The 12,273-nt window shown below is 43.6% G+C and overlaps 1 protein-coding gene across 3 annotated transcripts in view; it reads right to left on the bottom strand.

Annotated features, from left to right (window-relative positions):
- The window catches only part of nav1b (neuron navigator 1b), a 60,755-nt gene that overhangs the window by 11,007 nt on the left and 37,475 nt on the right, over positions 1 to 12,273 (bottom strand). For 2 of the 3 annotated variants that reach the window (XM_069677576.1, XM_069677577.1), the window contains exons 6-18: positions 10,491 to 11,244; positions 9,422 to 9,838; positions 8,116 to 8,157; positions 7,869 to 8,029; positions 7,153 to 7,326; positions 6,443 to 6,495; positions 6,111 to 6,134; positions 5,524 to 5,601; positions 2,851 to 2,934; positions 2,354 to 2,471; positions 2,109 to 2,230; positions 548 to 726; positions 191 to 347 (exon numbers count right to left, since the gene is read on the bottom strand). In XM_069677576.1, coding sequence (XP_069533677.1) covers positions 191 to 347; positions 548 to 726; positions 2,109 to 2,230; positions 2,354 to 2,471; positions 2,851 to 2,934; positions 5,524 to 5,601; positions 6,111 to 6,134; positions 6,443 to 6,495; positions 7,153 to 7,326; positions 7,869 to 8,029; positions 8,116 to 8,157; positions 9,422 to 9,838; positions 10,491 to 11,244 — 2,363 coding nt within the window. The remainder of the gene's footprint in view (positions 1 to 190; positions 348 to 547; positions 727 to 2,108; positions 2,231 to 2,353; positions 2,472 to 2,850; positions 2,935 to 5,523; positions 5,602 to 6,110; positions 6,135 to 6,442; positions 6,496 to 7,152; positions 7,327 to 7,868; positions 8,030 to 8,115; positions 8,158 to 9,421; positions 9,839 to 10,490; positions 11,245 to 12,273) is intronic. The other variant, XM_069677578.1, reaches the window with a different exon arrangement.

Below are 12,273 nucleotides of genomic sequence, written 5' to 3'. Positions count from 1 at the left end.
TCAATAACATGACTGCAGGGGTGTGTTTGCATGTGGCTGCATGCTCAAAAGATTTCAAATATCTAAGATAAAGTTTGTCCTTAACTATCAACTCGACAGGTGAATTAAGGATCTGAAAAGCCAAGTTATAAGGAATAAAGTTTTTTGGAGGTAAAAAATATGAGAAAGGAACACGATATCACACACACACCTGCATGTTGGTCATGGCGTCCTGCAGCTGCTCCAGGTGATGGGCAGAGCTCAGAGCCTCCAGGCGGATGTCTGTCAGTTTACGCTCCTTCTCCCACAGCTCTGTGCGCAGCTCTGATACGACCTTATCATCTTGCACATCATCTCCTTCACAGAGCCTGAGGATATTCACATCAAATACGACAACATCAGAAAGGTGTAGCGGTAGACAAGATCAGACCGACAGCCAAAAACTTAAGCATAGACACATAACAGTGCGGAAGCTAACAAGACAAATGTACTTCCACTTCATATTTATTCATGTTATTATGTTGCTGTTGTTATTTACTGTTAAGGGGTTATTGCATGAGAGGTTTACCCTGATGATGTTGCAGATGTTGAGGATGCCAGTGAGGATGGAAGGTTAGCTCCATCATGGTGGACTTTGGGGGAGGAGGGTGCAGAGGATTCTGGGGTGGAAATCTCCTCGATGTCAGCATATGGTCCTGACGGCTTACCCCCCTTCTTACTGAAGGCCTTGTTGAAGGAGCTGCGTAACTGTACACAGAAGAAACATGACACTGAAATAAATGACACATCTAAATACAACAGCTGAGTATAATACAATTAATGAGCATTCTTAAAGCTGCTTTTATCTGGCTTCTCATCCACACTTGTTTCCTGTAAATTAAATGAGAGCAGCTACAAAACGGTTTGTAAAATCCATCCCCATGTGAAGTTTGTACAAAACATTGAAGTGTTTGGTGTGTACAGTATTACAGAGCCATCCAACAGCATGCAGATCACACTGGAAGATAAAACCTATTTCTGTCGCGCTATTAAATAAATCTGTGAATCAAGTTTCGAAAGACGACACAGAAAGTTTCCAAATGTTTCACAAGTATGACTCAGAAAGAGCATGCATGCTGAGCAGGGGGGGTCAGGGGGGGTTTATTTACTGTGGCAACATCACTCACCTCAAAGACCTAAAATAAAAAGCAGGGCAGCATGAGGGAGAGACCAGAGTCATACTTAATAACAGACATGGAATAAGATAGGAGGAGAGTTGCACACATACACATGCAGGAGAACAAAGTAGGACACGTCTGGCAAAGTTTTTCAGATCAAATACAACTTTATAAAACAACAGAAGTGGTTTGTTAGCTTTGTCAGCGTCCACCCCTTTCTCTCATCAGCTGTAAAGTAAAGTAAAAGTGTCCCTCTCGAGACATGTGAGGGACAGACAATAAGTCGTGGCCCAGATAGGAATGCGTGGCCACGGTATAATTAAGTCTTGGCCACGGGATAATAATGAGTGGCCACCAGTTAATCATCTCTTAGTAACGCGTGGCCACACATGTCTCATATAAACCCTCCAACGAGGCTTGAGTGCGCATGGATGTCGGTGCATCCACTCCTCACCTGAATGTATCCTCACTGCTCTGTCAACTATAAACTAAGAAGTAATCATCTGTGGGAACGTGTGAACGTGTGAACGTGCTGTGTGATGTTTGTTCAAGTGTACAATGTTCTAAAATAGGTTTGAGCTGCTGTTAATACGACTTCACTGGGAATGGATGGCAACCGGTTGGCACCATGAATTGCGCAGCTATTGCTCCCGCTATCTGCTCTGTCTCACGGTATGATTCCCAAAGGATATTATGTTAATGATAATCAAGCACAATCACATCCCTGAAGTGTTTCTACTCTGTGCAATTTGCTCTAAATTTGCATCTGATTGCACCTCCACCCTCTGCTGCAGCTGAGCAAAATACATTGGAAAAATGTATTCGGGGTAGCGACACACAGGACAGTATGTCGTCCTCCTGATGTCGTAAACTGTAGTCTTCTTTGTTTTATCAGTTGAACACTCATTTGTCAGAAACTGTAGTACATCTGACAGTGTTTGTGAGCACTAGATTCTGCCTTTGTGGCCTCACCCAGCTCTTCTTCTTCTTCTTCTTGGCCTCCTGCTCCTTCAGACTGCCCATGCTGGAGAGGCTGGTGGTGCTGGTGAGGCTGGAGATGCTTTCTGACGAGTTCTGGCGATTGATCATCGGCTCTACATGTCAGGAGAAAAGAGAGCGTGTTGAATATCGGGAAGAAAGCTCATTGAAGTTCCCCTCCTTCTCTTTGCATGTATTTTGGATATCACTACTAATCATAATGTGCGTCCACGACATACCTTCATCTTTCGGTGCCATGTCTGGGTTACTGAGAGCGACGTGAATGATTTCCTGGGCTTCTGTATTTTTGACTTTCAGAATCTCGATGGTGTCCTTCAGATCGTTGAGTTCAGAGTCCTGCAGAGGGAAGATACCATTATGTTCCTGTTAGCATAGAGGCTGGTAACTGAAGCAGGATGCTTCTGTACTGAGGATTGTGGTATGTCTATCCGCTTTCAACGACATAACAGGTTGTGTTGAGTAGCTGTTGACAAAGTGAGACTGCCAAACAAACCTTAGACCCACATCTCATTTCTAGAATAACTATTGATTTATTTCCATGACAGGGATTAATACAAGGCAGCTGACAGTTTATCATCGTCATCAGTCGACTGTTTTGTCTTTACTTGCTTAGTTATTAAGCATTATTGGCTTTTTCCTTCACTTTTCCTTATATAAATGTAATGAAACAGTTGTGCAACAGGTGATGTAACATTTATTAGGATCACCAAGATACCTTTTGATCCGAGGACACCGACAGCGTCTGCAGGCGTGCCGTCATCAGCGCCAGACTCTGCTCGAACGCTGCTACCAGATTAGCCTTTAGAGGAAGACGCCGAGGTAGAAGGGAGACAGAAAGAGACAGGAGATTGGGGGGTGAGACAGCAGTCAGGTATGAGTCACTGGCTGCATCGAATCAGTCTGCAGCCTCACACGCTCACAGCACATCAACCTAATGGCTTTCTCCATCTGCTGGAAGAGGAGGGAGGGAGGGAGGGGACGGAGGAGTGGACAGCTGTGGATGATGTCACATATGAAAGAGGACGTCGGGGTAATGGTGGTGACGGAGGGCAGCTGTGCAGGGCTGAGGGACAAACTTCATCAACATCAAGTAGCATGTTTGAACTTTAGGCTGCGACATCTCGCACTATTTCTGCTGCTGATGGAGCGCTGAAGAACATCCATTACAACAAAGAGCACTCTGAAAATCATGGGTGACCGCAGCACGTAGAGCATGTCTAGAAATCATTTCAAATTCTACATGATGGTGGAGATGATGAGGGAGATCAGACACCCCAAATAGTCTGTTTCCTTTCTTCAATTACTTTTTGTTTGTACCAAGTTAAGGTGTTTCTTTTGGGTCCCATCTCATCTTATCAAAGAATGAAATACACTGTTATTTAATCAGTTACAATGATGTAATGGAGCTCCTGAGAACAAGCCTTTCAGGTAACAGCAGCAGCATCACAACATCGCTACGGTTACTCAATGGTGATACATTTTAGGTGATTAAGGGAAATTTAATTGGCAGTAATTTGGATAATTATTCAATCATTTGAAGAATTAATCAAGCTAATATACTAATTATTCAGTTTCCTGCAGCAAATCTTCATTTAAAGCTAAATATATTTGGGCTGTCAGTCAAACAAAACATGACATATAAAGACATCAGCTCACAGGTCTCAAGGAAATAATGTTTAGCATTTACGAGTTGTCCTAATATTTTAGAGATTAAAGTTATAATCTCGAAGATCTCAGTTTCGTTCTCTTTGGCGCCACCTATGGCGATAAACGGTAACTGCAGGAGCACACTTCCCAGATATCCAGACAGTGCTGCATGTGTGACGTCCACGGTTGGCTCCGGTTGTAACTCTTGATTTTCCTCGCTGACGGTCGCTTTCCTTTTCAGACTGTTTGCTTCATCTGAGCGTCGAGTTTGTTTCTTCTTCTTTGGATTTTCACTTCTTGTTGAAGTTGTATCTGTAGTCATCCATCTTTTCCTTGTTTGTTCAGCCATAGTAGATTACTGTTTACTCGCAACACTTGCAGGGAGCGGAGAAGCAGCCGCTTAGCTCCGCCTACCCTCTCTGGCAGACCAACCACTGCTGGCTGATGGAAAACGCGTCACTAACCACACAGACACCCAGTCTGTAATCAATCAATCAATCACGATCGTGTTACCTCATTCAGCGATAGATAGAGACTTAACAGACATTTATTTAATGAAAATCTTCAAGATTCTCACTTTAATCAATAATAAAGACAATAAGTTGCAGCCCCGTCAACATGCTACAAGGTTTGTTGAAGTCAGCTGTCCCACACAGCAGCCCGACAGAGAGGTCACATCACAGCAGCTCCGCATCTTGATGTCCACTCAGAATCATGCAGAACCTACAGAGATGTCTGTGGAAGCAACAGTCCAACAAACCTGGCCTAGCTGCTACACCCAGCATCCAGAGGTGCGGGTCAGCGGGAGGCAGGCAGGGGGCGGCAGTGAGTCCAGCAGTCACAGCCAAGAAAGTAAAAGAGAGGGACACTAGCGTTAGGCGTGGGAATAAAATTCTTTCAGTAGAAACATAAACAGAGGACACAGTCACATACAAACTAAGTGACTGTTCAGGCTTTATACAGTGTGCTAAAACCATAACCCGGGTTAGTTGATTATATAGCAGAGGCTGCAGGTCATACTGATGGACAATGTCAGTGGTTAGGTGGTGTTAAGTATAAGATGAGAGTGATTCACACAACGACTCAAGCATCTTAAAGCTGCAGGCAGTGACTATAAGAAGAAGCAGGGGTTTAAACATTTCAGCTGGTTCAACCAAACTGTTAAAAGCAAGTATGGAGGCTTCAGGTTAAACAGGTGTCTATCAAATTTGCAGAGCTGAGGCTGAGGCAGTGTGAGAAATAGAAATGTGGCATGTTTGCTTAAAGACCAAAACACCCTGGTAGCCTGTTGGTTATGGAGCTTTTGCATGACAAATTAATTTTCCCTTCCTGTCAGAGCACTCTGTTAGCTGTCAGGTACAGGCCATGTATGCTTAGAAATATAAACGAACCAAGCCCCAAGTGTTGGGTCGATTGGTAGAATAAATATCATTCAACTGGTTGTCTCTACTCCCTGCAAATCGAACAGAGACCAGAGTTATGCCTCTGCGCCTGAGTAATCTATAGTGACCCTCAAAGTCAGCAAGCATTCACACTTTATTTCCCCCACGTCACCCTCACAAATATGCAGGGCACATATTTTATATACATGTCTGATAAAGATTCTGTTTTTCAGTTTTGTGGGGTAAAAACTCAACGACCTGCAGGAGGTTTAATTTACATTCTGGCTCGACCGCAGTCTGAAGCCGGATCTGGAATGCGTCCAACACATTTACAAATTAGCTTCCGGATGCATACGTACATTAGCAGAAAGCTGCATGGTCAAGTCGGCAACCTTTTCCTGGGAGGATTCCAGCTCTCGCCTCAACTTGCGGATTTGCTGTGGAAAAAAAATTGAAAGTAAGCCCCAGCAATCTGGACAATAAACAGTCCCACGGAGGAAAAGAAACAAGTGGTGAGGGTATAATTAAAGGTTTTGATTATGATGATGCAGCATGGGATGTGATGACATGTTCTGTTTGGTTAACTAGAGTAATAATGTGCAAACAAAAAGACATGAAAGTTATTTCTACACAACAAAAAAACCCAGATTACAGCAGCTAAACACAAGTCATGGAAAATATTAAATCAAGGGATTTCTCATGCTCTGAGAATTTATGAGGTCTGAAAGTTTCTTTATTAAATGTTAGAAGGTGATGATAAGAGGACAAAGAATATTAGAGATAAAACTAAATGAAGTTATGAGCTCCCGGGTGTTGTAGGACAGACTTCTCAGAGCGCCTAAAACACAATCTGATGAAAGGACCCGTTTTTAACAGGAAATGACTGATGGAAGACGCAGGCGAAAGGAACACTGTGAGTTACAGATTTCACATCATGTGGCCTTACCTCTCCTTGTATCCTCTCCTCATTCTGGAGAAGGCATGGTGAAAACAAACAAACAATAAGGACGGATGAGGGAGAACTTCAGGGGTAGCTATGTAAACGACCACAGTCACAGAATTCAATACCAGGTCAGTAGGGGATTTTAAGTGTCTAGGAAAGGCTTTAAAAATAAATTATGATCCAGAAAATGTTCCAATATTTGCTGTTGGCTTTACAGGCCAATTATATGATTGCTTTTCTTTTTGAAGTGTAAAAAAAGTCACAAAAAAGTCCCAAACTGCAGCAAAAGTAACATTACACTGTACGACACTCATAATATGTTTTTATCCACTCACCGCGGAATAGTTGGATGAAGCATTGGACGCCAAAGAGAGAACCGAGCCGTGCACTGAAACAGGCGAAGGAAGAGATTTGACTTTGAACATTAAAAGTAGCAAAGTCAACGATTTGCAATTTTAAGATATTACTACGCTAACCAGAAACTTAAGACATGTTATAAACAATGAATTATGCAACCCTACTTATCCCAACTAAAGACGTGCATGAATTAGCGTAAATAAGTTTTTCCTTCTGACAACCCTTAAAACAATATAATTAGCTTGTGGAAGTCTCTACTCATGTGAGACGAGGGCAGAGTGTGGGCAGGTTGACAGGTAGGTTTAGAATTTCAACAATTATAAATCCTTCTAAAGTAAATTGCCCGCCCTACCTTTAAACTGTATCTTGTTATTTGTATTTGGGAACAGTATGTAAATAAGCCTGTGTGATATATCATCAGATTTGTAGTATGTGTGGTTGCCTGCCAGTTATCAGAGGGTGAAAGCTTAAATCATTGGTTAAAAGGTTTCCTGTTTGTTTTGTTTACATTTGGATCACAGATCGTGCTGTAAAGTCCTTATCTATTATTATCTATTTATCTTCCTGACTGTTCTTTTTCATGAAAGCACAACTTCTTCAGTCATTTTGCTAAACAGATTGTGTGTTATCAATCAACAGCTTTGCATAATTTGAGGCCATCTTGGGCAAACTTCCCCCGCGGGCTCACCATCGTCCCCTTGTTCACGGAAAGACCCACAGCGCATCATGCTTTTTGGCCGGTCAGCCAGGGACATACTGCTGCCCAGGGGGGAGGATCCATAGAGATCACAGGCCGACTCGTTGGGGGGGCCGATACTGTTGGAGCGCGATATCCTCGGGGTGCCGCTAGAAATTGGGGCAACTGTCATTAAAAAGAGAGAAGATTGGAAAGACAGTGAGGGGCATGGATAAACTTTGAGATGCAGAGCTGTGGAGAAACATCAACCCACTCACACACACATACACACACCTACGTCTGGCACTGTTTTCTGATGACTAAGTGAAAGACAACACTACGGTTCCACAACAGTCAAAGGGATAAATATAGCCCGACTTGACCCCCTGCTGCCTCCATCTGCAGCATATTTAAGACTTTAACTGAAGTCTAAATGAGTGTAGATATGAGACAGTTATATCCACACAGTCAAATCTGATACCATCGTAATTGCTGTCACTTCACCAACCAGACATGAGAGGATCTATTAATGACAGCTTGTGACAACATTTCTGAAGTTCAAAAACTAATCCAGACTTTCCTCTCAGTGTGAACTCCACATCCCCGCCCGCACTAATAATCAACGATAAGTCACACAGCTTATCGAAGGACTCAAGTCTCATTAGTTTCACCGCTCAAACAGCGAGTGCCTTTAGAACTTGGCAGGCAAATGGAGCGCGCAGACTCACCCACGTTGGTGAGAGGAACCTTGCCGGAGGAGGGGAGGAGGTGGCGGGTGGGGGAGGGCAGCTGAGGGGGGCTATCGCTCTCTGTCATGCTCACTATGGTGTGGGAGTGGCGCCTTCCCGGTTTGCTTCCATCACTATCTGACAGGCTCGAGCCGTAGCGTCTGTGAAAAGAGAGGTCATTTTAACTTCAGACAAAGGAGATACATCACAGTGTGAGACACCGAGGACAGTCAGTGTTTAAACTTACTCTAAGCCTTTTTTGGGCAGGGTATTTCTGTCTGCTTGCAAGCTGTAAAGAAGAGAATAAACATGTTAACATAAACAACAAATTATTTATCTATTTAAAAAGCGTTTTTTTAGATCCAATGATTTTAAGTTCTGTCATAAGACCTGCACGACACCCGGGAAAAGCGCATCGAGCCAGTACTGGGCACTTTCATACACACAGCGTGGGATCGCCTAAAAGTACATTCCTTTGGCAGGAAATAATTGGGACCGTCTTCACCTTGACAAAAAGTCATTCTCTGATGGATCCAGACCTCCATCTTCTAAATGACACCTCAGGGTCTCGTTTCAGAAACGGCTGGGAAAAATATACTTGGCTGAAATATCTTACAGCCCACTGAAAGAGTGGTTCGACTGCCTACTGGACAAGCTGTGTCAAACACTATCATCTGTGAGGAAACAGGCAGATACATTTATTAGTATCACTTTATGGACGTTTAATTTATTCAAAGAAATTAATATCTTTTTATTTACGCTTAGTACATCAGTATGAGTGAGATACAGTATGTGTACTCGCACTTCTTGTTAAGGATGCACGATATTGTATTTTTTGCCGATATGCTGATATTTTCCAATCCTTATTGCCGATTGATGATTTCGATACCGATATTTTAAGCACGTTTTATTCCACCTGATTGCAGAAAACATCATGTCTTCCCTGTTGTGGAAGTTATATCATAGCTACTCTTATTGTAGTGGCCCACTGGCAGATACTTGAGATGGGCAATTCAATTTGTAGTGCTGACTGAACGAGATTTGGCCCCTCCTCGCACAACCTTGCTGTCCGTTTCAGAAACTTTGAAAAACTGCCATACTGCAGACATCTTGCACCCTTCTTCACGTTTGACGGAAGAGGCATGGTGCATGCAGTGCGCCCGCACACTCGCGCAGAGTTAATGTCGTAGCATTACGTCAAGCTTTTTTTAGGGAATCATCGAGCATTTAGACATAATTAAAGCGTTGTTTTATAGGCGGAAAATATAGAGCTTTAACAAATTAATTTCAGAGATTGTTTTTCAATCCCAGTTTGTTTAAATAGTAAAACTATGGCTGTAATTAGGGATTTGAGAGGCTTAGAGGCTTACCTACTGGACTTAAAAGACATTAAATTAGTGGCTTTTTTGTAAGACACATTGTGCTTGTTTGATTATTCTCTCTTTTTTTTGCTTTTGCCTTTTATTGGACTGTCGAGCTTGTAATCAGTGCGTCGAGGACTGTAGCTGCTCTATATGGGGCCACGATTTGATTCTTCACTAATCGAGACGTACCTGTCTGGCAGGTTCAGGGACGTCCTGCTCCCGGCTCCCCATGTTCCCGTAGTCTTCTCTTCCCTGTCATGTTTCTCTGTTTTAATAAACCTCGCACTGGAAGGCACGCTCATCTGCAGAGGCAGTGACTCCATGCTGCGGTGCATGCCAGTCAGCTTTGGGTAGAGCAACGGCGATCCGCTCAGACTCAGGCTTTCGCTCGTGTAGGAGCCGGGGGAATCGATGTGGAGCAAAGGCGCTGGGCTGGGGGTGAGGCGGGAGGAGGTGTGGGAACCAGCCAGGTCCTGCAGCTTGGAATATGGGGGGACTTTGGGCGGGAGGTCCTGGATGGTCACACAGGAGTCAAGACTGTTGGAGTTGACCTTGTCCAGGTGAGCCAAGCTGGGTGGACGACCCAGAGACTTAGTGTTCAGCATCCTACAGATCAGGCATAAAGAAATGTTAAGAAAGAGATACCAGGGGAAGCACTGAAGTTATATCACATTCAATTTCTAACTCAGAGACGCAGAGAGTTGAGATTGTACTTGGTAAGGTTTGAGATATCTGTCTCTTATGACTTCAGCCTCTAAGTTTCAACAGTAACATAAATTCACAGAAACAATGTTCCCTTTCCTCTAGACCATATATTTTGTAGAAAGTTCCATTCAAAACTTTCTTTTGGTTTTAAAGAGCAACTGGGACATTGTTTGGGGAAAGAGATATTGCTGTTGAATTTTTTAAGATGCCAGTTTTTAATCCTGGAGGAGCCACAAACCTCCACTTCCATTTCAAGGGTTGCAGACATCTTGAGTATAAACAACCAAAGTTACTGTACCTGCGTGGCTACATACCATAAGAGAATACAAAATAGAGAGCCAAGTAACACTTCTAGAAACCATTAGAAATCAGAGAGAATATTTGTTGTTTTGTAATCTGTCTGAACCGACATACGTACATGCTATTTATCCTTTGATTTATTCTGATTTATACTGTTTTTTTTCTCTGTTGTGACTCTTTAGTTGCTGCAAGAGGGGAATATTTCCCAGTGTGGAAAGAATAAAGTGTACATATATATATTTGAATGAGACACCTGGGTGTGGTGGGAGATGACAGCTCAGGGTATTTGCTGCTGCTGGTCCTTCTCAGGCCGTGCAGTTTCACAGCAGACTCTCCAGTGGACTCGCTCTCCACTCTTTTCAGAGAACCACAGTCCATGTCAACGCCCACGGCCTTGGCCTTGGCTCTCTCCTTCTCCTTCTCTCGGTCCGTTTGGTTCACCGGGCCTGAGCTCGTTCTATTAGCCATCTTACTGCTGCAGCTACTCGGTTCTTTAACCCTGGGGCCTGTGGAGGCTATGGGGACGGGTTTCAAAGTCAACAGGCTGGGGTCAATGGTACCGCTGGCAGGCCGAGTTCCTGGACGACCAATCACACTGAGGGTGCTGGACTTGGCCGGCCGAGGCAGGCTGCGGTACTGAATGCTGTTCCGGGCGTTTGGCCCCAGAAAGCTCTGCTCACTGCTGGCATCGAAACTGTTCTTTCGGCCCGAGGGTGGTACTCCTCCCATAGGCTTCACAGGGATGCCAGATGACTTGGGGGTTTTCCCCAAAGTAGCAGAGCCACTGGAGATGGTGGCTCCCCCTGCTGTCATCATAGTGGCGGTGCCGGTGGCTGTTGGTGGTTTCTTGTAGAGAAAGGAGGCTCCAGCAGTGGGTTTAACTAACCCTGACGGGGGCTTCCGGTGCTCTCCATGATGGTCCCTGCCAGCGTCTGAACGAGAGCGTTGTAGACCAGCGGATTTGAGGGAAATCTTGGATTTATCCAGCGGCTTCTCACTTTTAGGTGCTGCAAAAAGAAGACATTGTTAAATAGCAACATTATGGAAATGTTAGTAACAATCATGCTGACATGATGAGCCTGACAAGAGTACGCAGGGATTAAAGCAAAAAAAATCTTTAGACTGCAAATTCTCAAAACATAAAACAAGTTACAGAGGACGTCCCCACATAAGCACTCATTATTATAAATGGTGTTTTCAATCTGTGAAAAAAACTAGGGCAACAGATGTGACATTACTTGTGACTGCTTTACATGTGTTTTCAAGATACAAAAGAAAATGAAGGCAGGGCGGTCTGGCGGTATTCTCTCTCGGGAGAGAAAAATTGCCACAATACGCAAATGAAGCCTTAGAGCACTTTGAGATTAAATTATGAAAACAAAACTTGTTTTTTGATAAACAAATAATTAAGTGACAGTGAAAGAAGTACTCAGATATTTTACTTAAACAGCAGTAGCGGAGGCTGCGCAGTTATTTGCTCAGGCTGGACGGACAATCATTCTGTATTTCTCTTTGTCCAGAGCGGATAAAGTGGCGCAGTGTGGTTTACAAACATGACGAGTCCAGAAATGACGACGGCAATGTACGCCAATGTTCGCAACCAAAATAAAAGCCTCGCCACCGAGAGAGGGCTATCTTAACCGGACATCACATAGCTGAGGAGATAAAAGTGATGTGTCACACGATTCACATGAACGACCCGGCTGACAGTAAAAACAGTGATTTGAGTGAACCCTCCTTCCCCTCAATTTTTCTCCTCCCGTCCGATTGACACTGACCACAAATATCATTACAATTATGGTATTGACGGAAATCCATCGTAGAACAGATGGATGAATGATGATAGCATTCACAGAATTGATGAGCCAGTAAAACCAGTGAACTCAGGCTTTAAATAAAAGGACCACAAACCCATTTAAATGATTGAGCCTAAGTGGGTTCATCAGTACTGTCATACATCATTTCTCTGTAACTAGACACCTTCATATAAGACTCATTGAGCTTGTATGTACCCATGACATTGCATGTGACTCAAA

Source organism: Semicossyphus pulcher, unplaced genomic scaffold, assembly GCF_022749685.1.
Source record: "Semicossyphus pulcher isolate SPU_LCO1_2020_fin unplaced genomic scaffold, fSemPul1.0.p SCAF_3, whole genome shotgun sequence".
Taxonomy (NCBI): domain Eukaryota; kingdom Metazoa; phylum Chordata; class Actinopteri; order Labriformes; family Labridae; genus Semicossyphus; species Semicossyphus pulcher.
The sequence above is the reverse complement of the archived record's forward strand: the minus strand, read 5'-3'. Positions and strand labels throughout refer to the sequence as shown.